This window comes from Artibeus jamaicensis, unplaced genomic scaffold (assembly GCF_021234435.1).
Source record: "Artibeus jamaicensis isolate MK-2021 breed Jamaican fruit bat unplaced genomic scaffold, CSHL_Jam_final scaffold_614, whole genome shotgun sequence".
In the NCBI taxonomy this organism is placed as follows: Eukaryota; Metazoa; Chordata; class Mammalia; order Chiroptera; family Phyllostomidae; genus Artibeus; species Artibeus jamaicensis.
In genome coordinates, this window is record NW_026522050.1 from 332,676 (window position 1) to 360,465 (window position 27,790).

At 51.1% G+C, this 27,790-nt stretch overlaps 1 protein-coding gene across 5 annotated transcripts; it reads right to left on the minus strand.

Annotated features, from left to right (window-relative positions):
- Positions 1-552: 552 nt before the first annotated feature.
- On the minus strand, positions 553-27,662 carry DPP3 (dipeptidyl peptidase 3). Of its 5 annotated transcripts, none has more exons than XM_037135294.2 (18): positions 27,588-27,662; positions 25,777-26,054; positions 17,798-17,887; positions 17,105-17,242; positions 16,651-16,725; positions 16,016-16,109; positions 13,473-13,603; positions 13,230-13,360; positions 13,079-13,137; positions 9,457-9,651; positions 9,127-9,239; positions 8,685-8,777; positions 7,123-7,185; positions 6,900-7,024; positions 6,657-6,777; positions 5,260-5,439; positions 3,832-3,994; positions 553-1,097 (listed from the first exon to the last, which is right to left on the minus strand). In XM_037135294.2, the coding sequence occupies exons 2-18, from the start codon at positions 26,044-26,046 to the stop codon at positions 925-927; spliced, it is 2,214 nt and encodes a 737-aa protein (XP_036991189.2). In that variant the 5' UTR covers positions 26,047-26,054; positions 27,588-27,662; the 3' UTR covers positions 553-924. The 5 variants fall into 5 exon arrangements, with proteins under 5 accessions (XP_036991189.2, XP_036991185.2, XP_036991186.2 ...); XM_037135290.2 differs by lacking the exon at positions 27,588-27,662 and adding an exon at positions 27,200-27,266; XM_037135291.2 differs by lacking the exon at positions 27,588-27,662 and adding an exon at positions 27,200-27,262 and having other exon boundaries at positions 25,777-26,051.
- Positions 27,663-27,790: the final 128 nt, after the last annotated feature.

Genomic DNA, 27,790 nt, shown 5'->3' on the forward strand with positions numbered 1-27,790 from the left:
CTCCTTGTAGGATGTGCTGGCTTCTCTGCTGGGACTATGCTGGCAGAAGCGCCGACTATCACCTGTTTGTATGATTTATATTTACTCCTACCCTGCCGCAGCATCTGGGCCCCGTAATCTCTGGGTCAGCGGCGGGGCGCTTTGGCTTCAAGCCTGGAGAGGGGCCCTTCCAGTGTTTATGAGCAGCGAAAGTAACTCATCCTCTCTTCAGGTTGAAAAGGGGCCATGTCCTTTCTTCCTGTCGCACTCAAAGGTCCAGGCTCAGAACAAACACAAGGCGCTAGAGATTAAATCCTAGTATTCTGACTGAAGTTGATGGTTTTCAATTTTTAGGCTCCTGGAATTTTTCAAAATACAAGATACGGCAGAAAAGAAGACTGCAAAACTCGTGTTTTGTTAATTTTTGTAACTGTGTGTGTATCCTTAGAGGTAATGTCAACATCCTGTTGTGGATGGAAGCCTAAAAGTGACCCTCCTGCTCCCTCTCCAGGCCTTGATCCCACTACCCTGCCAGGAGCAAAAGACAAGGAGAAATTGATCAAAAGGCAAAGATGGTGGTTGTTTCTAATATTTATTTTTCTGTAAAAGTAATACATGAAGAGCACAGGGAGAGATGTTGGGTCCTGCCGGCTCTAGTCAGGTCACTTCTCAGAACTTCCATTTCCTCCTCTGTCATGCAGGGTAAGGCACCCTGCCTTGCCCACTCCACAGAGTGCAGCACAGATCACATGAGATAACACGCAGAAGCACTTGGTAAAGTGGAAAGTGCTGACAAATGGAAGGGGTTAGTGTCACCACCCTCAGCTGAGGTAGCACCAAGGCCCGAGCTCCTGCCCCTCACCCAGCCCCTAATGCACACACAGAAATGGGGCCACTTGCAGCCTTGGTTTGATGGAGTCGGGGGAGGAGCTGTACAAATCTGCTTCAAGTCTGGCCAGATGGGGCCTCGCTGGGGCCCTTCCAGAACTGGGCATCGGCTGTGGCCAGCTGGGTGAGGACCTCTTCCAGCTCGGGCCCATCCTCCGAGAAGCGCTCCGAGAAGGATCGGATGAGGCCAGCGGCTGAGGCCTCATACTCAAGAAGCTGCACTTCGGAGCCTGGGGGGGACATGGAGAGAAAACAGCAGCAGAAAAAGGTCTTAACAGGGAAGCATCATTATTATTATTACCATCACCATCACCATCGCCATCAGAGCAGCTGCTTCTTCCGGGACTCTTACTATGTGCCAAAAATTGGGCCCCGTGCCTTAGGTTTATTATCTAATTTCATCCTTACAATAACAATGTAAAGAAGGAAAGATGAGAGGGGGAATATTTAATGAGTGGTTGCATTCATTCATTCATTAATTCACTTAATAAAAGATTTATACCAGGGGCCATGTTAGGTGAGAGACACAGCCCTTGGCTTCCAGGAGCTTACAGTCCAGCAATTGCTTCACCTCCATCCACTGTGGGAACTTGGGCAAGTTTCTCAACCTCTAAGCCTCAGTTTCCTCATCTGTAAAGTGGGGGCAAGCACAGTATCTCTTCTCTCAAGAAGCTGTAGTGATCAATACAATAATGCACTGTATTGATCTGAATACAGTGTACATTATTGATCAGAACAGAGTACTATTGTACTCCTGGGAATAGTGTTCAGGAGTACTCCTGAATACTCCTGGGAAGCATTTTTCTCTAACGCACATCCACTGCTCTATCCACCCACAGCACCTTGCTGCGTTCTCTGGCATTGTGGGGCATACAGAGCTAAGAACACAAGCTTTGGGTTCAGATGTCCCAAGTTCAAATTCCGGTTCTGCTACCCACTAGTTATGTGACCTCGGGCAAACAGAGAATCCCTGTGTCTTAGTTTCCAGCTAAAAAATGGGGATAATCATGTCCTCATTGGGATGATGGGAGTTAACCCATGGAAAGTTTTCATTCAGCGCCTGGCAGATGAAAGTCCTCAGAAGTTAGCCAGCATCACCATCAACACTACCTTCGGAAATCCAACCTGTCCTTCAGGGCTCGTTCAGTCACACTTCCTCCCCAGAACCTTCCCTGACTCCCTTGAAGGTGAATGTGATCTCTCCTCCACCTGCTCAAACCACTGTTTGTGTCTCCTGGGCACTCATTAAGGCCTTCCTAGTGGGCTGCTAAGTACTTGAGGAGAGGGTCTGGGTCCAATTCACTTCTTGATCCCCAAAGGCTCCTACAGGGCTGGACAATCAAAGTGATGACAATATTGTCCATGTAGTGAGCACTTACTATGTACCCGGCATGATTCATTCATTCACTCTTTTGACAGGCATGGAGCTACTCCTGTGTGCCAGCTGCAGGAGGTGTGCCACTCCTGCTGTCATGGAGACGAGACAGATGGGAAAATGGCAGAGTGATGGGTGAATGAAGAAAATAAAGCTGAGGGATAGAATACAGGGCCTGAAGGGATTACTACAGACTAAGGGGTCAGGGATAGCTTCTCCCAGGGGATGCCATTTAACAGAGACCTGAATGATAAGAAGAGCGAGCCAGACAAAGATCTGCGGGAGGACCAGGCCAATCAGAGGGAACGGCAACTGCAAGGGCTACAGGAGTGGAGCTTGCTCAGGGGGTTGGAGAAATGGAAAGGCCCACGCACCTGGAGGGCAGTGAGTCAGGGAAGAGGGTTGCCTGCGGAGGGAGGGCAGGGAAGGGCTGGGGTCAAATCCCATGAGCCTTTGGAGTGCAAAGAAAAGAGTTTAGGATAAGCCTCTTAAATGCTTTTTCCTCATTAAATTTGACTCTGGTCTCCTCCAGTATAAAGCTGTCAGCCTTGAGCAATTTATTCTCTGGGCCTCAATTGCCTTATCTGTAAAATGGGGACAACAAATCACCTACCTCATTGAATTACTATGGGGATTTAAAGGGTTAATCAACCCCAGGAAGCACTTAGAACTTGGAGGAAGTACTTACCATATTTTACCTGGTATAATGCACACTTTTTTGCCCCAAATTTTTAGGGCAAAATAAGGATGCACACTATACATGAGTATAGTAATAGATATAATAATTAATCCCACGTACAATACACAAAAACATAGCTGTGCATTATACACAGGAGCGCATCATACACGGCAAAATACAGTAACTCAGGCTCCCTGCAGGGTCAGCACACATCAACACTGGCTTTATGAACAAATACACCCAAGTCCGGAACGGTCAAGTCACCAGGACAAGGTCTCGAGCAGTTCTGAAGCTCAGGCTCTCCCCACCGACTGGCCCCACCTCTTCCCTGGTGCCTCCCGGACCAGATGCAGGAGACACAAGTCAAGGGGTGAGGGAAAGTGAAGGCGCCAAGGTGCTGGGACCCCAACGGCTTGTAATACAAAAGATCCCAGTGCAATGCAGCCCGGGTCAGGGCTTCTGGGAACGGAATCGTCACTTGAAAAGGGAGAGGGACCACAGGGCTACTGATATCTGTCCTGGCTCGGCCGAATCACATCGTCCCCAGGCTTCCACTTGGTCTGCTGGGTCCCAGCTCACTGCTCGCCCTGACCACTCCTGGCACTCCAGGGCGAGGTCTGATTCTCTGATACCATGTCTGGCCCCCTGGGGCCTGTTTGTTCCACGAGCCCCTGCTCTGCTGGCCTTTCTCAAACCTTCTGTTACCATCTTACAACCAGCATGACTGTGGGTACAGTGGTAGTGATGGTGGCGGTGGCGGACACCAAGGTTTTGGCCTGAGGTTTGGCATGAGGAGAACTTCAGCCTGGAGAGAGGCAGGAGTCACCACAAGTAGCCTTCCCTGAGCCCCTGGGCTGCTCGAGGCCACCTCTGCAAGGTCTCCACCGAAGGGGACTCAGGAGTCCGTTACCTTCGAGGCGAGTGTTGGGCTGAACAATGAGCTTCCGAGATTCCTTGCGGAGCAGCACCGTGTCCCTGAGGGTGAGGAAGCACTCGGGGGGTGCGTCAGTGACAGCTGCATACCCCTCATACAGGGCCCGGCCTCCGGCCACATCCCCCGTGGACTTCAGCACCTGTGGGAAGCAGAAAAAGTCAATGCCTAAATGGGTGCCCACCCTGCGCTCACAGGGCTCTACTGGGGCCACAGCCAATGGCGCCCAGCCCTGGAGCGCATCTGGTCTTAGTGTGGCTGTGCTGAGTAAGAGAAATGCAGATCAAGTGCTTAGCACATAGTAAGTGCCCATTAAAATATATAGTATATATGTTACGAAGAATAAGATACCGCACACACATTGATGTTTCTCTCCCTCGTTTTCTCCCTCTCTTCCCCACTGTCTAAAAATAAAATAAATTAAAATCTTAAAAGAAAAGAAAAATAACGGCTCATCAGTGATCCTCAAACTTTGTTAAGGGTCAGAACCACCTGGCAGACTAGTCAACACGCAGAGCCCCAGACTCTGCTCCAAGAACTTCAGAATCAGCAGGTCTGGGGTGGGATCCAAGAATCTGCAAGATCTGCAAGAATCTGCACTTCTAACCAGCTCCTGGGTGATGCTGGTGCTGCTGGTCCACAGACTGCACTTCATGTCGCATGACGTGGAACACATGACATTCTATTAGATCAGATCCGGAGGCACATTGTTCCATGGAATCCCTGCCATGTGAGGCGGGCAATGTGTCCCATTGGACAGATGAGACGAGTGGGGCCAGGGAGAAGCATGCTGCCCCAGTTACAAGGCTGGCGAGCACTGGCATCAGAACCCCAGAAGGTATCCCAACTCTAAGCACCCCCACCTGAGCAGAAGGCAGGGCCATGCTGACAGCTGTCCCTTCCCCCGGCACTCACCGAGCTCTAGGACTCCTTCCTTCCCTCAACCCAACAAGCTCATTCTAGTCCTCGGACCAGACTTTGTGCTTTCTGTTTCCTCTGCTCTCACAATTTCTTGGCACTCAAATGCCAATTCAAATACCACCTCCTCCAAGAAGCCCTCCACGATCAGCCAGGCTGAGAAGGCTCCGCAATCTCATTGGCTATCACATCTCTGCCACCTCAATTTGCCCTCCAATCTCACATCACCCAGTTTTGTTGCCTTTACAGCTCATGTCATGATCCGTAATTATCTTGTTCATGTACTGTTAACAAATCTGTTGTCTACCTGCCCTCACTTCCAGGTAAGAAACTGCTCACAGCTTATTCTGGTGCCTGGCATACGGTAAATAACGCTCAGTATGCAGACTCACAGAATGAATGAGTAAATGGGTGACTATGAGGCAGTGGTAGAAGGTGGGGAAATAGGGTGAGGCTGGAGGGGGCCCACGGCAACAGGCCTCTGCTTACCTGGAGTCTTCGTAGGAACCGCTCCAGGGCGGGCTTGCCCACTGACCGAATCTTGCTGCGGTCAAGGCGGACCCGGGCATCCGGGCGTCCATCGGAGCCTGTGATGGGAGTGACGGTAACGAGTCCCTCGCCAGCCTCCAGCAAGACCCTCAGGATCACAAACCGGGCCTGCATGTGGGCCTGCAGGGGCCGAGGACAAAGGGACCAAACACTCAGTCCGACGCCTGATGTATGGCATCCGTGCTGCTGAGGCAGGCACCGGAGGCCTGATGTATATAGTATGTGCTCATTAACTATCAAGTATTCTTACTGTTTCATTCTCTCCTTTTCTGCTAATTCCTCTTCCCTCAAATGCCCCCTCCTTACTCTGCTCATATGGAAAGACAGGCTTCCCTGGAGGACAAGGAAGCCATTTCCCCCAATAGCCATTATCCCCAAGTAGCTTCACCACGAGGACCCCAAGCACTTTCTCCTCCACATTCTTGTTTGCATTCAACAGAGGGGTGAAGAGGGCATCATTATCCCAGTTTACGGATGACAAAACAGAGGCCCAGAGAGGTAGAGTGACTTGCTGAGGATCACACAGCTGCTAAGGGACAGCAAGGACTCAGACCCAGGTTTCCTGACTCTAAAATGCCTGTTCTTTTGATGACATAATATTCCCTCCTTAAAGTATGCATTTGGCTGTTTAAAGCATTTTTAAAAAGATTTTATTTATTTATCTTTAGAGGGTAAGGGGAGAGGGAGAAAAATGTCAACGTATGGTTGCCTCTCGTGCGTCCCCTGATGGGAACTGGCCTGCAACCCAGGCATGTGCCCTGACTGGGAATCAAACTGCATCCACACTCAATCCACTGAGCTACACCAGCCAGGGCTAATGCATTTCTATTGCTTACCCTATTTCCAAGGTGCCTGTCATAACGGGGCGGTCTAGCCGGAAGCTCTGGAGGCACACTGCTTGGGTCTGAATCCTGGCTGTGCTACCCACCAGCAAGTTACTTCATCTCTTTGTGCCTCAGTCCCCTCATCTCTAAAATGAGGGTAATAATAGTATCTACCTCCTGGGGCTTATTCTGGGAACCAATGAGTCAATTCGTGTAAAGTGCTTAGAACTGGGCCTGGCGCACAGTAAGTCCTGTGCAAGTCAACTATTAGGAGTTGTAGTAAAATCATCTCATCTGATCTGCCCTCAAAGGTGGGCAGGGAGGTTATGCTCCCATTTCGCAGTGAGGGACCCTGAGGCTCACAATAGTGATGTGACTTGTCCCCATGCATGAAGTCCAAGATGAAATCCAGTTTGTGGGCCTCTGCCTCCCTCTACCGTCCCTCTACCTAGAATCTTGATCTTGGCCCCCATCTCAGGCTCCCCATTCCTGAGGAACCCCCTGGGGCCCCACCTGTCTCCAGTTGGAGGCCTCGGGGGTGTAGAACTCCAGAGCCAGCAGGCCGGCCCGCACCATGTTGAGCCAGTTCACGTAGATCACATCTTCTGCGTCAGCCCCCTCAAAGCCAAAGATCCTAGGGGGAGGAGAGGGAGGTGGCAGGGGGGTTCCGGGGATGCCTGGGCCCTGCCCTCCATGCCGGCACCTCCTCCGCCCAAAGAGGCCCGCCCCACGCCTGCTGCAGCTGCTGCTCCGTACTCCAGCACTTGGGGGTGGAGGCAGAGGTAGAGGCCCACGCTCTCAGCCCGGCACTCTTCGTAGCTGGAGGCGATGGTGCTGAACTTGCTGTCCCAGGTCTCCCCGCTCCGGTACCAGCTCTGAATCTGGGAGGGGAGGCCCAGGAAACAGGTTTAGGGGAGGCTGCCACCACACCCATGCTCACCCTCCCAGCACCCTGGGGCTCCGCTGAGGCCACCCTTACCTGCTCCCCTGTCTCCGGGTTGACCACAGACTTCTGGTCAAAGTTGAATGCTCCTTTCTCATCCTGCAGGAGAAGGGTCATTGACATGGGGTGGGTGAGGAAGAGGTGTCCATGCCCAGGTCCAGGCCTTCAGGAGTGGCTCAGAAAGGCGACCAGGAGCCAAGAGTGGAAAGCAGGTCCATGGACATACTGCTGCCTCCAACCCCGAGTCCTGGGACACCGGCTACCCTCTCAGAGCCCGCAGGAGGCTGAAGAGCCAGGGTCCCTGGCCCTGGCACAGAAAGGGGAGGGACTTGTCCAAAACCACGGGAAAACCTGGACCCAGTATCTCCAGATGCCAGCCAGAGAAGTCCCAAGTGAGGGCCAGAGAGCCTCGCTGCTCCTCCCTGTGGCTCCCTAGTCCGGCTCCCGGTGCCGGCAGAGGCCCCAGCATGTGTTTGTCTACCTCGAGCACGCATCACCCTCACCAGGCTGTCCGTGTGCTAAGCATCTTTCACGCATCATCCATTTAATCCTCACAACCACCCTCCGAGGAGGGTTGTACTACTACCCCACTTCACAGAGGAGGAAACCGAGGCCCAGAGACTCAGACACCCCGCCTGTGCACACTGTCCCTTAATAAGAACACACATTTGCTAAGGGCCTCCTTTGCCCAGGGCTTTGCTATGATTGCTCGTAATAGCCTATATACAGCAGGGGTCAGGAACCCCATTTTACAGACAGGTCAACTGAGGCTGAGTGAGGGGAACTGACTTATCCAAGGCCACAGAGTGGCCACATTTATTCCAATTTCCCTGTTACTTCAAAGCCTGGACAAGGCCCGACACCAGGCTGCTCCCCTCACCAGACGCTCTCCGAATCCTCCTGACTCCCCAGCCCAATTCAGAGACCCAGCTCCAGCCCCCCCTTCCCGTTTGGTGGGGCCGCCCCACCCACCAGGAGCAGGCCCAGCACACTCTGGGATGTGCTCCCTCGTCCCCTCCAGGCGGTTCCCCTTGGCAGCTCTGTGCTGGCCATCCTCATAGGCTTTCCTCAGCTTGCGGAAAGCTTATCTGTCCTTTTCATTCTCCCCAAGTGGGTGTTGCGGGGGCTCTGGTCTCTTGGGCCAGCTGGCAGGGAGGGGCTGTTCTGGGGAGACGTGGCTCCCTATAACACCCGAAAAGGCGAGAGCTCCAGGAAGTGTGGTACAGAGACAGAAAGTGCTGCAGCCTCAGGACCAGGAGCACCAGAGACTGTCCCCTGCCAGCCTATTTGTCCCCAGGGCTGCCTGAGTCACACCCCCAGGGCCCACTTCCTTGGCTTGAGGAAGGGGTTCCTCCCGTGTGGCAGTCTGTGGTGGGGGTACCGCAGCTGGACTGTCCTGAAGATCCCATTCAATCCTCGGAGCTTCTGGGGCATCTTGGGAGAGGGTGCGACAGGGACTTCACTACTTGAGGGGCCGTACTTGTTACCTGACCTAAAGCCCTTGAAGGCAACGACTGGAGCAGGGTCCCCCCCACCCCCAGGAAGGGCTGATCCTGGGGGAGGGGAGCTGCAGGCCTGGGCACCGGCCATGTTCTTACCTGCACGAAGAGCTTGCCGCTGCCGTGACCCAGCAGCTCGTGCAGACCCACCTGCACATCAAAGGAGGGCCCCTTCCAGCGGATGTACAGGTCCTGCCAAGACAATCAGAGACTCACACGGGCCACTGCCCCCCCATGGCCACGCAGCCTGCCCAGCCGAGGGCCCATGATGAAACATGTTTGGTAAAGGCCCACGACAACCAGGCTCCACACTGGGCACAGACCGCACGGCCCAGCTCATCCCGGCAACAACCCGGGAGGAAGCGACTGCCAACCCTTCTGACAGGCTCTGAAGTCACAGGTCACAGGTCACATGGCCGAGAAGCGGCAGTGCCAGGTGGGAGGCCGCGCTCTCCCCGACCCTGCACTGGGTCATCTGCCTTGCTGGGTCGGCTGAGGTCAGGCCAGGCCCCACCCTGTTCCTCGAGCTGCGGCCACCCACCTTGTCATCCTCCTCCAAGAAGGTGAGCTTCTCCCGCTGTGTGGCGTAGGCCACGGCCAGCACATTCCCCAGTGACACATTCTTAAAGCCTTCTGTCTGCCTCAGGTCGTCATCTGGAGAGGGCAGGGAGGGGACCAGGGAGAGAAGGGGCAAAGGTCAAAAAGGTCACAGACGAGGGTCTAGACAAGAGCAACAGGCTGGGATGGTGAACTGAACAGGGAAGTTTGGGGCCAGGTGAGTGTATGGAGGGGGAGGGGCAACGCTAAATAGAGGCTCCTGGGGGACTGGGGGCACTGTCATGGCTGGGTGGCTGGGTCCGAGGAGGCTCACAGTTGGGGATGTTGATTCCAGCAGGAATGCCGGAGCCAGCGAAGGTGAGAACATCCAGGGAGGTGAAGTCTGGGGTGAGGAACTTGTCCTTCTCAAAGGCAGGGGGCCAGGGCAGCTCCTTCAGCAGCTGCTCCGCACTGGCTACCAGCCGCTCAAATTTGGCACTCATGGCCTTGTTCACCATGGCCACGAAGCCTGCGGAAGAGAAGGGGCTCTGGGTGGGTTGGGCTTGACCCTTAACCACCCCGCCCCCGTCTTCATGCACACAGTGTGTGCCCGCCTTGTACCAGGACGGTGTGCCAGCCACTGTGAAGAGCGGTGACCCAGGGCTGGGCCCCACCTCCCTGGAGGGCCCCGCCTCCCTCACTAGTCAGGGTGGCTAGCATGGGAGAGAAGGGCTCTGCAGGTTAACATCTCAGATGGATCAGAAGGGGGTTTGCAGGGAGTACGTAGAGGGTGGTGGAGACAGACTGATTCTCAGTGGAAGGGGCTGCAGGAGCAAAGAAGGACACTCTTCTTCTCGGGGCAACTGTGTGCTGTCCTGCCAGGCAAGAGCGTCTGGCTTGTGTGGTCCTCACGGAAAGTGTGTTCTGGGGAGTGCGATGTTGGCAACACTGCTTTGAGCCAGGAGCTCGCACTAAATCTAACAGGCACAGCCCCAGCGCTCCTGCTCAGCAGCCATGAACACGGCGGCACAGGAGAAGGCGGTAAAGGGGATTCACACTTCCTCCTCCAGATCATTCTGCTCCACTCACTTGCAACAAACATGAATTTTTAAGTTACACACACACGTATATGTTTTTAAACACGTGTAGCTCTACATAAAAACGAAAGACAAAAAGTATAGTCCAAATTCTAAGCTTGGGGCGGGCGCAATCACAGTTGATTTTCTCCTGTATGTTCAAAAAATTGTTACCGTGAGCATGGACTACCTTTCTATTTTTTTTTTCTTTCTATTTTTTTTTAACTTTTTTTTTGATTATGCCATTACATTTGTTCTATTTCCCCTCCTCCATTCCCCTCCACCCTGCACACCCCTCCCCCACCATTCCCCCCCTTTAGTTCATGTCCACGTGTCTCAAGTTCTTTAGATTCTATATTTCCCCTACTATTCTTACCCTCCCCCCTATTTTCTATCTACTGTCTATGCTACTTATTTCTGTACTTTCTCCCCCCTTCTCCTCCTCCCACTCCCCTGTTACTAACCCTCCATGTGATCTCCATTTCTATGGTTCACTCCTGATCTAGCTGTCCTCTTAGTTTGCTTTTGTTTTAGATGTGGTTCTTAATAACTGTGAGTTTGCTGTCCTTTCACTGTTCATCCTTTTTATCTTCTTTTTCTTAGGTAAGTCCCTTTAACATTTAATATAATAAGGGCTTGGTGATGATGAACTCCTTGAATTTGATCTTATCTGAGAAGCACTTTATCTGCCCTTCCATTCTAAATGAAAGTTTTGCTGGATAGAGCAATCTTGGTTGTAGGTCTTTGGTTTTCATGAGTTGGAATACCTCTTTCCAGCCCCTTCTTGCCTGTAAGGTCTCTTTTGAGAAATCAACTGACAGTCTGATGGGCACTCCTTTGTAGGTGACTGTCCCCTTATCTCTTGCTGCTTCTAGAATTCTCTCTTTCATTTTAATCTTGGCTAATGTAATGATGATGCTCCTTGGTATGTTCCTTGGTGTGTTCCTTCTTGGGTCCAACTTCTTTGGGACTCTCTGAGCTTCCTGGATTTCCTGGAAGTCTATTTCCTTTGCCAGATTGAGGAAATTCTCTTTTATTATTTGTTCAAATAAGTGTTCCACTAGTGGCTGTTCCTCTTCCCTTCTGGTACCCCTATAATTCAGATGTTGGAACTTTTAAAGATGTCCTGGAGGTTCCTAAGCCTCTCCTCATTTTTTTGAATTGTTTCTTCATCCTTTTCTGTTTGGTCATTTTTTTCCTCTTTCTGGTCCACTCCTTTGAGTCCCAGTTTCCTTTCCATTACTATTGGTTTCCTGTGCATTTCCCTTCATTTCAATTAGTTTAGCCTTCATATGTTCCTCTAATTTGTGACTATAATCAACCAGTTCTGTGAGCATCCTGATCACCAGTGTTTTGAATTGTGCATCTGAAAGTTTGGCTATTTCTTCATCGCTTAGATTTATCAGCTCTGGGGCTCTGAGTTGTTCTTGAGCCATGTTTTGATCCGTTAATGCCTGTTACATAGGAGGGGAGGCGCCTTGGTATTTATCGGGGTGGGGCCACCCAGGTCGCAGGTTTGTCACGCCGTATGTGGGAGCGGGGTCAGAGAGGGAGCAATGGTGGTCCTCTTCACTCACCCAGTCCGCCGCACCGCTTGCCCCTGCCTGCTTATCCGAGCGCAAATGTGTGAGTCTGCCGCCCTTCGCTAGTCACTGAGGCCTGCACAATGCTCGCCTCTTCACTGGTTTATCTGTGTGCAAATGCGCGACCGACCGCAGACAGCCAGCCCCGCCTCTTCCCTGGGTTCCGCCCGTAGCCTGCACCTGGGATCCGCACCCCCGGCTGCCTGTGCAGTGCTGGATCTTTTTATCCAACTGGCTCCACTGCTGGTTTCGCCCTTCTCACCGGATTAGCTGAGTGGTCCGTTGTTCCCAGACTCCGTATTCGATTTTCTGTGTGGTTTGGTTGTGTTTACTGTTGTTAAAATCTTACTATTTTTAGATTTGGTTGTGCGAGGATGAAAAGTGTTCCCACCTGTGCCTCCATCTTGGCAGAAGTCTGGACTACCTTTCTAATAATCACAATGAGTTATATCAGAAATGGGGGTGGCCTCCAAGCTCAAGGCTACTGAGGAGGTGCTCGGGTCTCAGCCCTCAGAGCAGCCCTGGTGAGTCAGGACCCTGGCAGGAAAGCTGTCCCCCCAACCAGGCCCCTGGGCCTCCCGCTCCCTATGGGCTCAGATCCAAGCCCCACCGTGGGCTGGTGGGGCTCTCTTCTCTTCTCCCTGGTTAATCTCTATGGCATCTGGCGGTTGGACGCTCCAGACTCTACATCCAGGAGCTTAGAAAAGACAAGTCTAAATCTTCAGGCTGGATGCCCTGCCTTGCACAGGTGGGCCTTGCGGTGGGTGTAGGCATGGGAGCCGAGCCAGCCTGCCACCAACCCTGGGTTGACAGCAGCCGAATCAAGTTCACAGCTATGCACCCCATCACCCTACCCTTCTATGTGCCTGGCATCGTGCCCAGCGGCGTGCATATAATGCCTCACCCCCCTCCACCTAGAATGGAGTGACAAACGCTCAGAAGTGGCGTTAACTGGCCCAAGGTCACAGTCGGTGAGTAGCAAAGCCAGGCTTGGAACAGACACAGCCCGTGTGTGGACCCTACACTAGAGGCAGCACCAAGTGGCCCAGAGCCAAGGCACCTGGGTTCCGCCACCCACTACTGTGTCTCAGTTCCCACAGCGGTGAAACGAGGCTAGAAACCCTCCCAGGATGATGGTATCTACAGGAGTCGGTACAGGGAGGCACCCACTACATGGTACGTCATCCACGCTGGCAGCGGTTATTGTCATTATTACTGCCAAGCTGGGAAAGGGAAGACCCCTCGGAGGATACAGGGAAAGGGCTTTCAATCTGAGCTCCTGCCTCCCAGAAGGTACCTTCAAACTCTCCACGGGAACCAAAGGGGTCTCGGTAGCTCTCGATGAACCCGATGTAACTAGGGGAGAGAAGGGCAGAGATGGAAGAGGGGTGGGCAGGAGGGCTGGGGTGGGCAGGAGGGCTGGGGTGGGTGAAGGCTGGGTCCCTCACCTCTCCACGATGGGGCCTTTGTCCTGGATCCAGAAGCGGGAGCCCCTCTTGTGGGCTTCGATGGAGCCCTGCGTGAAGCTTTCTATGTACTGGGCCAGCATCTGCTCCTGGTGGCTGTTGGCTGCATACGTCTGGGGGTGAGCAGGCACTGGTCAGCCTCAGGCCACGCTCCCACCCCTACCCACCCCCTTGCTGCCCAGGGGGGTCTGCAGCCCACACACCTTAACCCCCAGCCAGTCCTACCTTGGCTTTCTCCAGGTGCTCCACCACCTTCTGGAGGATGGGCGCATAGTCCCCCCGAGTCACCTGGAAATGGCTCCCCTGGAACTCGTAGCTCTTCAGCCTAGAAGTCATTTCAGAGTCTGGAGCAGACTCTGAAGGGAAAGGCGGACCGCTCAGGCAAGAGGCGAGTGAGTGCGAGACACCTGGCAGGCTCCTCACAGACACACTCTTACTCTAAGCTCTTCCATGGCTGCCCGCTGCCCATTGCTAATACTAACAGAAATTAGTATTAGCTTCCACCTTCAAAAATACACACATTACATGAAATATTCTAAGCCCTTTACAAGTGGCAACTCATTTAAGCCTCAGAGCAGTTCTGGGGAAGAGGGAAATGGCTGTCTCCATCTTGCAGTTGGGGAAACTAAGGCACCAAGAAGTTTAATTAAGTTTTCTAAGGTCACACAGGCAGCAGGTGGTAGAGTGGGATTCAAACCCAGTGCGGCAGACTGCATTTAAAAAATACAGCCGTACCCTAAATGCATGCCAGTGGTCCTTATGGGAGACAAAAGGGTGAATGGGAAGTACATGCGTTGAGGAAGAAAGAAGTCGGCGAGACTCAGGAGGGGTCGTGAGCCAAGGAATGCAGGCAGCCTCTAGAAGCCGAAAGAGGCAAGGAAACCTTGACCCTCCAGAACTGTAACAGAACAAATTCACGTTGTTTTATGCCACTACACTCGTGGCGATTGGTTACAGAAGCAATGGGATACTCATACACGGTTGCATTCTGCTTCTTGTCTCTGATCAATAAAATACGTTTCTAGGACATATATATACCTCCCCTGTTGAAGTGGGGAGGCTTGTGACTACGGCAGAAGTGACGCATCTGAGTGCCGCTGAGTCTAGGCCATAAAAGGAGACCGTTTTTCCTCGTTCTCTTGGAGAGCTCACTCCAGTACCCAGCCACTGCGAGCAATCCAAAGAAGCCATGTGAGACATCCTCGTTGACTGCTACAGCCGGGATCCCAGACGAGGGACAGCTAGATTTTACCACCACAAGTGTGAACAAGGAAACCTGCACACAATCCAGCCCCTAGCTGTCCAGTCACCCCCAGCCCGAAAGTCTTCCCAGGCCTTCGTCAGCCAGAGGCAAGCTGTTCCGCGATGCCCCATCCAAATTCCTCACTCACAGAGTCTGTGAGCATGAAAAGGTCATTTAAACCACTACATTTGGGGGATGTTTGCTACTCAGCAACGGATAACTGATACACTCAGGCAGCCTGACTCCAAAGCCACACTTTTAACCACTGTCCTACGTACTGCATCTCATAAGCACAGGCCCAGCTTATATTCTGGTATGACCTACTCCTACTCCTCAGCCCCAGTATACTTTTCGCCAGTCAAATCAAACTACTCACTAATTCCTAAACCTCCCCACCACTCTGCTTTGGCTCATGCTGCTCCCTCCACCGGGAGTGCGTTCCCTACCCATCTTCATTCATTCATACACCAGGTATGAGTATCTGCCAAGGGCTAACCACCAGGGAGACAATGGTGAATGAAGCACAGTCAGTCCCTCCTCTCCAGGGGCCTGCAGGCAAATAGAGGAAACAAGAAAAACTGGGACATTACGGGGAGCGCTGATGGGAAAGGAGAAGAGCCGGCCTTCACTATGGGAAGACAGGGAGAAGCTGACGTCCATGCATGGCCTAAAGGATGAGAAGGTGTCATCAGGCAGACATCTGCGGGGGAGGGAGGACATTCCAGGCAGGAAGGGGGCACAGACTGCACGGAGGCCGAGAAAGAGATGTGAGAACAAGGGGTTTCCCAGGAATTGGAAGTCGCTGAGTATGGCTGGCGGCACAGAGTTTAAGTGGACGGCTGGGAGCTGGGAAGCTGGAGGTGGGTAGGGACAGGAGGGCCAGATTGCTAAGGTTCTCATAGGGGTCTGGACATTTGTGTCCATACCACATCCATTTCCCCCTCACTGGAAACAGACCCCAATTTTCCTTTGAGAATCCCCACCAGTCCACTACCACCTCCAGTTCAGGTGGAAGGACGAGCTGACCTCATTGCCTGGCTCCAAGGTAGGCTCAGGACCAGATCAGAGACCTGGCCCTTGACCACTAAGACTGGTTCACAGATAAATATGGGACCCAAAATGGAGGAAATAAAGCCACTCCCAGATCTTATGAAGAAACTGCTGAGAGAAAAGGACCCTCCTTCTGCTGCAATGTTCAGACTGGCAACTATCAGGCCCTGAGTGAGAGTAGCCTGCTGTGGATGAATTCGATGAGAGCCCAGAGAAGAGATGGAGATACAAATTTTCTGAAACGACTGTCTGAGCAGCTGGATCCAGCTGTTCCTGAAGCCTTCCTACTCTAGGCTTCTTACTTACACAGCTCTGTAAAGTCTCTTTTGGGTTTGAGAGAACTTGAAATAGATTTTGCCACTTGTAACCAAAGAGTTCTGAGCCACAAAGCCCTAAGAGGTGGTTGAGAGCTATTTAGGAAGTAGAGTTTAGTGTGTTCATCATCCCCATTCATAGACGATAGAAAGGAACTCACCTGTGCCAAGCACGGAAGCCAGCCGCACCTCATAGTGGGGCTTCCCGTCCTGGTCGACCTCCTTGAAGAGCCGTGTGTTATAGGCACTGAGGTTCTAGAAAAGACAGCAAGGGTTTGGGAGAGAGTAAGTCCTGAGAGGGCTGTGGGGGAGGGGAAGCAGGTCATGCCAAGGAGAGAAGACAGAGCCAGTGCGGGCTGGGCCACCAGGGGACCTGCCCGAGATGGCTGGGAGGGTCTGAGCCAGGGCAGATTCTCTGCTCTGTTCACTCCATGGAGCACCAACTTTTACTAGGCGCTGACCTGACTGTGCCACATGACCTCAACAAACCCAGGGCTCCACAAGGCAGGTGCCACTTCATAGACAAAGAAGCTGGGCATGTAGCAGCTGCGTGGCTGAGCTGGGAGGTGAGCCCCACATGTGACCCCCCAGCGGCTCTGACATTCTGCCTCGACCTGTCCCGAGGCTGTCATGAGGCCCTTTGGCCTGGGGTGGGGTGGGGGCGTCTTCAGTGGAGACAGGCTGGCTCTCAGACAGTGATCCCCAAGTCTCCACCTCAAGGACCCAAGCTGCGACCCAGGCATAGATGCTCGTAGCAAGGGGGCCCCAGTAAAACACTGCCTCAAGTTTCCCAAACCTGTGAGTCCAGAAAGTCTTGGGCCACTTTGGCATCTTCCATGGTACAATCCCCGGAAAAATAGGTAGTGACGCCCTGCGAGGAAGGGGCAGGTGGAAAGGAAGAAGTCGCAGAGGCTGGGCGGGGCTGCGGGCGTCTGGTGACTCCCTCTCCAGTGCTGGGCCTCCTGCGCCTCCTCTCAGCAGCCTCCCTCAGTCCCCCTCCATCTCTTTCCAGGGGGAAACGTTGTAACGCAAACAACACACAGTAAACAGAGGCCCAGCCCCAGCTCCTGCAGCCCTGCTCCAGCCTCACAGGCCAACCCAACCCTAAGGCTTGCCACGTTGCTCTCCCCAAGCTTTGCCTCAAGAGTGTAAGGCAAAGCCCGCTGCCTCCCCTTTAGGCCCCTTCTCTCCACACCATACCAGGTGGCCTCGAAGAAAACCCTCCACTCCTGTGGGGCTGGGAGCCTTACCTCCTTCCCCAGCCCCAGGTGGCGAAGCCTGGGCTCCAGAGAGAACATGAGCTCCCCGCAGGTCTGCCAGAGGCCCCCGACTTCCTCTGGGTGCTGCTGGGCGGCCTTACTCCCCAGGATCACTCGTTCCAGCTTCTCCTGCAGGGGAAGGGGTCCATTGGCCTGGCCACATGGCCCAAACCTGCCTCTGGAGCCCCCGCATCACCCCCAAACTCTTATCCCACAATCTAAGACTTCCCGGCAATCAATGGACCAGTGGCCTTGGCATTGCCTGAAAACTGTCACACTTGGGGCCCTACCACAGACCTTTCGACCAGAAGCAGCATTTCCGAAAGATGGCCAGGCACTTCCTGTGTACGGTGAGGGCTGGGAGCCCTGGGGTAACAGCTGCCCTGGCCCCTGATGGACCTGAGTACCCAGCCCCAGGGGGACTCCCCATGCCCAGGCTTCTCTACTGTGCCTACTGATGACCAAGAGGCTTCATTTCTGTAGGCACCTGACAGTCCCCCAAACACTCGCACATCCTCCCCTTGGGTCAGCACGATCGTGCGGAGGCCACAGCACCCAGTGAGGCTGGGTGGCTGACCCAGGTCACACAGTGTGGCAGGGACAGGGTCAGAGCTTAACTAAGGGCCCTACACCCCCTCTACCGACCCCGAAATCCTCACCTTCCCCGGCCCTCCCTCAGCTCACCTTGGACAGGTTGGGAACAAACTTGGTGTCGCCGAAGGACTTGTAGTTGCCCATGTTGGAGTAGACGCCTGCAGCGTAGACCAGGAACGCCTGGGGGAAGGGAGCGTCAGACGCCTGCAGGCACAGCCTCCCTGCTCCAGGGAGGCGCCCTCCCAAGTGTTAGCACCCAGAGGAACAACTGTGGGCGAGGCTGGGAAACATGGGGGCAGGAGCCAGCTGGGAGGCCCCAACATACTTTCAGAGGCCAATCTTCACACGCCCACTGTCCCACCAAACTGGTCTCAGCAGCATCCAAACACCTCCAAGCACTCACCCACCTCTGTTCCCACTACGCCCACCACCCTCTCTGCCACCTGAGGCCACCGATATGACCTCTAAGGCCCAGTTCAAACACCACCTCCTCGTGCAGAAGGCCTGTTGCCTTCTGCCCCCAACACGGCCAGCAGTGGGCGCTGGAAGCATCAAATGTTATGGCTGGAGGGGTACCGGTCACCCAGTCTATCGCTTTTGCTGGGCCCAAAACTAGTCTCCCTTCTGCTGGCAACAAAACCTCACATCTTCCTTTGGGCAGTCGGGGTGGGGGGAGAAGGAGGACCTTCCTTCCCCCACCACAGAGGTGGGCATACACTCTAGCTGGCCAGTAAGAGCCCTCCCCACCCAGGCAGTTTCCCGGGTGCAAAGAGCCTGTTTCACACCAGGGAGCATCACGCGTGGTGGGGTCCCTGAGGCTCGCCTGCTGGAGTGAGGAGAGAAAGTAACGCTGAGACGAAGTCTGCGGTGCTGTCGCCGAGCCCCTGAATCTAGCTGTGCCTGAAGCCTCTCTGGTTCTGCACTTTTCAATTATGTGAGTCAATAACTCTTTTAAAATAGGCTTTATTTTTTAGAGCAATTTTAGTTTCACAGAAAAATTAAGCAGCAAGTACAGAGATTGGCCTTGTATCCCCTTCCCCCAAACATTCAGTCTTCCCCACCATCAACATCCCCCCCCCCAGGGCGGGACATTCACTACAAGTGATGAGCACACCCTGCCCATCACTCACCCAGAGACCACAGTCTGCATCAGGGTTCACCCTCAGTGCTGTGCCTTTTGTGGGTTTGGGCGGGTGTATGGCAAATATTCATTGTGTATGAGACACGTTACTCTGTATCATACAGAGCAGTCTCACTGCCCTAAAAATCCTCTGTGCCCCAGCCTCCGGCATACCCCCCAGTGCCTGGCAACCACTGATCTTACTGTCCCATAGTTTTGCCTTTTCCAGAAGAGCATATAGATGGAATCAGACTGTATTCAGCCTTTTCGGATTGGCTCCTTTCTCAGTAATGTGGACTTAACTTGCTCCATGTTTTTCCATGGCTTGATAGCCCATTTCCTTGTAGCACCAGGTAACATTCCACTGTCTGGATGCACCACGGTTGAGAGATTCAGTTAATGAAGGGCATGTTGGCTGCTTCCATGTTTTGGCAATTATGCATACAGCTGCTAAGACATCCATGTGCAGATTTTTCTATGGATATAAGTTTTCACCTCCTTTCAAATTTTCCCCCTTGGTAAAAAATATCAAGGAGCATGACGGTTGGATTATGTGAGGTCTGCCCAGAAGGTATCTAGCCAGGTAATATGAAAACCAGAGACACTTACTGAAGATACAAGATATAAGAAACACTGTACATAGGACAATGACGCCTCAGTCCCCTTCAAAGTGGGCACCTTGGGACCTCACACAGTTCTCCCAATCACTATCAGCTGCCCTATCGTATTTTCCTGAATCTCGTTGACAGTCTGAAATCTCTTTCTTTTCCAAGGTGATTTTCATTTTGGGAAAAGCCAGAAGTCGCAGGGCACCAAATCTGGGCTGTAGGAGGGCTGAGTCCCCTGGGTGATTTGATGTTTTGCCAAAAAACCCTAACAAGACATGATACATGAGCAGGTGCGTTGTCGTGATGAAGCTGCCAATCACCAGCTGCCCACGCTTGCAGCCTTATGAATCATCTGAATGGTTTCTGCGGAGGAACGTTCAAGTTTATTGCAAAATTTGATGTAGATTCGTTGCTTGACTTGCTCAGTCATTTTGAGTGCAACGGCCACGCATGCTCACTCAACTGTCTACCATCTCCACTGCCGAGCACAGTGAAGTCGCCATTGTGCATGCATGTGCACTGCAGTCCACTCTCCTCGGCTGCCAGGTTACAAACCATTCTCATTACATCAACAGTGGCTGGACTTTTTCTGGACAGACCTCGTATGTCGAGAGCATACTTAGTTTTGTGAGAAGCTGCCACACTCTCTTCCACAGTAGCTGTACATCAGCAATGAATGTGAGCTCCTATTGTTCCACCTCCTTGCTAGCTTTTGGTGGTGTCAGTGTTTTGGACTTTGGCCACTCTAATGGATGTGTTGAGATTATCTCATTTTTTAAATTTGCAATTCCCTAATGACATATGACGTGGAACACCTTTTCATATGCTTATTTGCCATCTGTATATCTTCTTTGGTGAAGTATATTTGGTGAAGTTCAAAGACCTTTGAAGAAGGCCTTTGGCTTGTTCTTTTTTTTTTTTTTTTTTTTTAATATTTTATTTATTTATCTTTAGAGGGAAAGGGAAGGAGAGAGGGAGAGAAACATCAATGTATGGTTGCCTTTCGTGCATCCCCTGCTGGGAACTGGCCTGCAGGGAACCGGCCTGCAACCCAGGAATGTGCCCTGACTGGGAATCGAACCGCGATTGTCTGGTTCGCAGGCCCGCGCGGCTTGTTCTTTTTAATTAGTTTGCATGTTAGGACTTTTTATATATTTTGGATGACAGTGTTTTATCAAATACATCTTTTGCAAATATATTCTGTTGGGGACCACTCTGTGTGGTGTTGGAGACTGTAGCCCTATAAGAGCAGCCCTTGAAAGAGACCAGTAAGTCTCACTGGGGAACCAGGAAACGCAGGTGGTTTCAGGCCTGATAAATACATTGTATCCTTTGAAGCTTGCTCTGCTTTGTGTAGCCCTGTTGATATAAACCGGATGTTTAAGTTCAAGGCATAAGGAATAAACTCCTTATCTCATGAAATACATCTCAAAGACCATCTGGTGTCAGCAGAACTCACAGACCCCGACCTGAGGCAGATCTCTGTTCCTTCAATTGTTATCTATAGATAACACCTCTTTCTGTATGACTATAGCCTTTTGACATTCATTAATGAGCTACGCATGCATGCTGTATACACCTACACATACCATTCCCAATAAAAGCCGTTTGGGAGAGGAGCTTGGGGCATTCCCCACTAGAGGGAATCGCCACCCCACTTCCTGCCAGAACAGATTATGTTCAGCATGATTTATTCTCATCCGTGGTGGCCAGAAAGCTCTGCTAGATGGGGCATCTCCCACAATATTCCCCAGTCTGTGGCTCGTCTTTTTATTCTCTTGATAGTGTCTTCCACAGAGCAGAAATTTTCAATTTTAGTGAAGACCAGCTTATCAATTATTTCTTTTATGCATCATGTATACTTTGTGGTGTAGACCACAAAAAAAAATCTAAAAAAACCGCCTGGATAGGGCAAAAAAAAAACCCGACCCGGCAGCCACCAACGGGGGAAGGAAAAAAACACAAAAAGTCACCTACAAACTCAAGTTCATCTAGAATTCTCTCCTATTATCTTTTAGTTTTACAGTTTTTCACTTAAGTCTATGATCCATTTTAATTTAATTTTTGTGAACAATGTAAAATCTATGTCTAGATTCATTTTTTTGCATGCGGATGTCTAGTTAGTTGTTCCAGCATCATCTGGCTAAAGACTATTTTTTTCTCCATTGTATTGTGTTTGCTCCTTTATCAAAGATCCATTTACTGTATTTATGGGGGTCTATTTCTGGGCTCTGTATTCTATCCCATTGAGCTATTCAGCTATTCTTTTGCCTAACAACAGAGATCAAAATATGTGAGGCAAAACTAATAAAATGTCAAGGAGAAATAGATGAATCCACTATTATAGTTAGAGATATTAACACCCCTCTACCAGAAATAGACAACCCTGGCTAGTGTGGCTCAGTGGCCTGAGTGCCAGCCTGGGAACTGAGAGGTCACTGGTTCAATTCCCAGTCAGGGTACACGCCTGGGTTGCAAGCCAGAGGCAATTGAATCTCTCACATGTTGATATTTCTCTCTCTTTCTCCCCCACTTTCCCTCTCTCTAAAAGTAAATAAATAAAATCTTTCAAAAAGAAAAGTAGACAGATGCAGCAGGCAGCAAATGAGTCTTAAAGTCGAGTGATATCAATCCTCCAACTTGGTTCTTCTCCTTCACTACTGTGTTGGCTCTTTAGAGTCTTCCACCCCTCCATATAAACTTTAGTTTCAGTTTGTTGATACCACAAAATGACCTGCTGGGAGTTTGAGTGGAATTGCTATAATTCAGGTAAGAAAGAAATGACATCTTGAACAATACGAAGTCTTCCTACACGAATGTGAATGTCTCTCCATTTATTTATTTCTTTGATACGTTTTATCAGTTTTATACCTTTCCTCATATTGGTCTTGTACATGTTTTGTAGAATTCATAAGTAGTCTTCTTTTTTGTACTGTAAACGGTATTATTTCTAATCTGAAATTCTGCCTGTTCATTGCTGGTATAAAAGAAGAAATCCCCTTTCTGGCCCAGAATGCGGTCTGTCCTGGGGAATGTCCCGTGTGAGCCTGGGAAGTGCGTGTGCTCTGACCCTGGATGAAGCGGTCTCTAGGTGTCTTTCATGTTCAGTTGTTCGGCAGAGTGGTTGAGTTCAGCTACGTCCTTACTGATTTTCCGCCTGCTCCATCCATTTCTGAGAGAGGGGTGTTAATATCTCTATAACAATGGATTTATCTATTTCTCGTTGCAGTTTTAGCTCACATATCTTGATGCTCTCTTGTCAGACACATACGACACTAGAAGACCATTGTGTCTTCTGGGAGAACTGAGCCTTTTATCATTTCGTAATGCCACTCCTTATCCCTGACAACTTTCCAGGCTCTTAAGTTTGCTCTTTCTAAAATTAATCGAGCTACCCACTTTCTTCTGCTTAGTGTTAGTATGGGATCTATCGCTCCAACCCTTTTCATCTATAAGTGTCTTTATGTTTAAAGTGGGTCTCCTGTAGAAACATAGAGTTAGTCGGGTCTTGTTTTTCTGATCCACTCCGACAATGTCTTTCATTGGTACATTTAACTACTGACATTCAAAGCGATCACTAGTACAGTTGGACTAACACCGACCACATTTGTTACTGTTTTCTGTATGTTGTCCCTGTTTTTTGTTCCTGTGTTTGTCTTCCATTCTTCTTCTGCCTTTTGTGGTTTTCAACTGAGCCTTTTATAATCCATTTTCTTTCCTTTCTTAGCGTACCAGCTGTATCTCCTTTTTTACTTTTGTAATGGTGGCTCTAGAGTTTGAAATACACATTTACGACAAACCCAAGTCCACCTTCAAATAACACTCTACTATTTCACGGGTAGTGGAAGTACCTCATAATTAAAAAACTCCTAATTCCTGCCTCCCCTCCCCCATGTCATTGCTGTCACTTATCTCACTCATGCATAGCGCACACAAGTTTTATTTATAAACATATATAATTGAACACGTTATCTCTACTTATTTTGAGCAAACTGTTATCTCTTAGATCAATTAAGAATCAGAAAAATAAGCTTGTATTTAACCTTCACTTATTTCTTCTCTACTGCTCTTCCTGCATCTCCAACACAGACACAAATCTCCGACCTACAGCGTTTCCTTCTCTCCAAAGACCTTCTAACACTTCCTGCAGGACAGGTCTGCTGGGAACACATTTCCAAGTCATTATCGTTTCAGATCTTTTTCAGTTCCTTCCTCTCTTCTCCTTCTGGTATCCCCATTATATACATGGTACATCTCTTACAACTGTCCCACTGTTCTTGGATACTCTACTCTGTTCCCACCTTTTCTCTCTTTCCTCTTCAGTTTTGGAGGTTTCTGTTGAAATATCCTCAAACTCAAGAGACTCCTTCCTCAGCTGAGTTCAGTCTCCCAAGGAGCCCCTCAAAGGCATTGGTCATTTCTGTTATAGTGTTTTTGACTTCTAACATTTTGGGTTCTTTCTTAGAATTTCTATCTCTGCTTACATGGCCCATGTGCCCTTTCACATTTGTCTGCTTTATCATAGAGCCCTTAACACCTCAATCATAGTCATTTTAATCCCTGGTCCGGTGAGTCCAACATTCCTGCCATACCTGAGTCTGGTTATGGTGTTTGCTCAGGTCTTTTCAAACCATGCTTTTTGCCATTAGTCTATTTTGTATTTTTTTTTTTTTCTTGAAGCAGACATGAAATACAGGCTAAGAGGAACTGCTGTAAACAGGCCTTTAGCAATGTGGTGGTAAAGTGTGCAGGCAGGGGACGCACTCTGTGGTCCCACGGTCAGGTCTCACTCTTTCGGTGAGTCTTTGCCTCTGGACTGAGGCAAAGTGTGGGGTCCCCCCTACAAGGGGGTCCCTCTGGAGTCCTCTGCACTGAGGCTGTAGCCAAGTCATTAATTATGACTCAGGTCTGTCTACCCCAGCACTGGTTCCAGCGGGTTTCTGCTCATGAATTTTCGCCCTGGAAAGTAGTAATTCTCTGCACCTGCCTATCTCTCTCCGACTTGGAAGACGACAGTTTGCCCTGTGACCTCACTCCTCTTAATGATCTAAGGAGAACTGTTAGTTTTCAGTTTGTTCACCTTTTGACTTGTGGTTAGGACAGACTGGTGACTTCTAAGCTCCTTACATGCCAGGCCAGAAACTAGAAGTCATGATTTTCTTTTCCATTTAAGCCAATTTGTGGTGGGTTTCTGCAACTTACAAACAAAGGAATCCCACTAAAAATAGCAATACTTGGGTAGCGTCTTTCCATTTATAAACATTTCCCCAGCTTTTAGCTCTTTTAATGAGTAAATCAAGACCTAGAGATGGGATGTGATTACACAAAATTCAAAAAAGATAGAAGAAGAAGCCTGGGCCTCTCTGCTCAGAATTAGGCATTCCAATTCCTTCATTTTACATGTAGAAAAACAGGCACAGTCTCATACATTCTTGGTAAAGTTTTTTAGAAGATGATTTAACAGCACCACTCAATGGTAAATTAGAGGGCCTTTTGCCAGCAACCCCACTTCTAAAAATAGATCCTACTCACACATGCACACAAGTATGCTCCTTATGGCACTACTCATAAGAACCGGGAACAATGAAATATCCAGCATAAAGAAAAGATTATACTGACTACAGTGCACTCTGCTGTGAATGTTTCACAACCAACAAAAAAGGAATAAGGTGGAGTTATATGTGCCCCATGGAAGTTTTCCAAAATATGGGGTTAGGTCGATGCCCATGTGGTCTCAAAGGCAGGTCTCAGAAGAACATGGAGAAAATAAGGAACAGATACACTTACACAAGAACGTATGGAAGTATGTAATACAAACAGAGGGTTGAAAAGGCCGTCCGCCCCGCCATCCTCAGAGGTCACCTCTGGGAAGGGCACTGAGAATGAGCCACCCCTGTGTTTTGCATGATGTCTACCTGTACTGTTGCAATACATGAAGAATGCATTCCTGTATTACTAGGCCCACAGACCCACAAACAAATAAAAACCAGGGGACAGGAAGAGTGTTCTGCCCAGGAACACAAAACATGGTAAAGGAAGACCTGGTCCAGACAGAGACCCGATCCCTACCCTGCACTCATTCCTCTACCATCTCAAAATCTCCAGCTAGTTCCTTTACTCACAGCCCTTGTTACAATCACAGCAGCCACCCTTGATCTTGGAGGCAGGTCACCACAACTCATGCATATTTTGCAGATGAGAAGAATGAAGGCCCAGAAAGGGGAGGTTTCAGTATTCCTAATTCTGGGTCTAATCCAAAGGGAGACCTTTGTACCCCTGCTTCCTGGTCCCTCACGTCCACAAACCATTTAAGGAATTCAGGTTAGCCTGAAAGAACTGACCTGATACTCCTCTTCAGTAAGACCCTCAGCCAGGGCGTGCTGGCGTAGCTGGTCGGGATCCTGGACACGGAAGAGGCGGCTGAGCAGGGCATAGATGTAGGGGGCCTCGGGGGAGGTCTGCAACAGCACAGCCAGGCCTCCATACCAGGAGGCGCGTGACAGGTGATGGGCATAGAGGCGCTCTGTGGGCGACAGCAGGCGGAAGGCTTCGCGACAGTCCAGGCTAGACACGCCGATGTCATTGGGCAGGATGTACTGGGTATCCGCCATGGGCCCTGCTGAGAACCATCATCATCATCACAGCCCATCATTTACCCGACACCTGGCTCCACACTCTCATGATCTCGTTTAATCCTACCAAATACTCCTACGGAAGGAAACACCATTTTATCCATTTGCCAAATATGCCTGAGACCCAGAGAAGGTTAGGTGACTCACCACAGAAGATTACAAAATACATTGGCGGCCATAGTTGGCCTGTGGCCCCCTCAACTTTAAAGATTGGATCAAACTGCCTAGCCTTACAGACAGGGAAACTGAGACCCACAGAGGCTAGGAGCTTTGCCTAATAACAAGGGAAGTGTCAGAAGCAGAGACCCGGGTCTCTAGACTCCCCAGCCCAGGTCCCTCTCCAGCTCTTCCCTCCTTCTGACCTCCTGTCCTCCTCTTCAGAATTCTGCAGGTTCTTCAGTTCCGCTCACCACTGTGTTCCCACAGCGTCCCGGGCCGCCAGCTGGAAGGCTCCTATTGCAATCCTGGCTCAGCCCCAGACTCCTCAAATCAAGTCAACTGTTTCACTACGCTACGCCTCTGTTTCCGCCTCTGCAAAAGGGAGGTGGTAACAATCCCAACCTCACCACGTGGGTGTGCGAATTAGGTAAGGTCACCCCGGATGTAATGTACTTATAGCAGTAAACGATTGTCCTTGTGCTCTTTTCTTCTCTCACTGCTGCCAGGATTTGTCCTACTCTCAAGAGGCCCCGCATCCTCCTGCCTGCCCTCTGCCTGTGCTCGGCCTGAGGGGCTACAGAGTCACAGAAGTTCAGGGCTGGAAGAAAACTCACTTTACAGATATGGAGGCTAAGGTTTAGCGAGACCAAGCAATTTACGAATGCCTCATAGACCGTAGGGACCCAGGGGGATCTCACAACCCAGGGCATTCCACACCCAGTCCTCCCACACTGGTAACAGGTTCCCAGCGTACCCCCACCACTCCCGATGCTCCGCCCCCAAAACAACCACCGGGTTCTGAAAGGGGTGTTAACTCTTTGCTGCCCGGAGTGTTCCTCAACCTTGGGGCCGCAATGACTTTAGAAGGGGTACTGGATGGGGAGAAGAAAGGAAATGATCTTGCACTCGGTCCAGATTCGCCCTGTCCCTCGAGGATGACTTTGTGACCCGAAACGCGGGCGCGGAGCCTCACCTGCAGCAGCTGCTCCGATCGCAAACTCACTTCCTGCTTCCGGCTCCCCCCATTCATTGGGGCTCCACTAACTCCGCCCCCATAGGCCAATTGCTGGGCCTCGGGGCCCAGATGGGCGTTCACTTAAGCCAATAGGATAGCCAAGACGTACTCCTCTGGCCCGCCCACCACCCCGCCTCCCGGCGCTACGGGGTCGCTCGGGGGACTGCCCCTGCGGCCTTGGCCTTTTGTCCGCAGGCGGTGCTCACACGGAAGCCGGAACCGCCGTGGAAGGCCTGGCCGCGGCCTGGTGCTTGCAGACCCGCTGACGAGATCCCCCTAGTCCAGGCGGGACGGCATGAGTGTCACAGTCAGAGCAACAGAGATTTCCCTTCCCCCTTCCCCTCACCTCAGCCCCGACCGCGGCTCTGCTTTGGGGTTTTCCCAGTCCCAGATCTCAGTTCTGCAGGTGGAAATCTGCACAATGGGAGCTAAAGTGGCTTCCCCTTCTTCACTGGATTCGAGGACCGGTGGGTGGAGGTTCTTTGGTGACCTCCTTGCAGGAAGTCCAGGCTACAGATGAACAGGTGGCTGCGAGGGCTAAGATAGTCC

Coding starts and splice junctions, on each gene's coding strand:
- DPP3 (XM_037135294.2), bottom strand. CDS start 26,046: ATGGCGGATACCCAGTACATCCTGCCCAATGACATCGGCGTGTCTAGC. Junction 16,726..17,104: donor ACCTGGGGCTGGGGAAGGAG/GTAAGGCTCCCA, acceptor CCTTCCTCGCAG/GGCGTCACTACCTATTTTTC. Junction 13,604..16,015: donor GGCTTCCGTGCTTGGCACAG/GTGAGTTCCTTT, acceptor CTTTCCCTTCAG/AGTCTGCTCCAGACTCTGAA.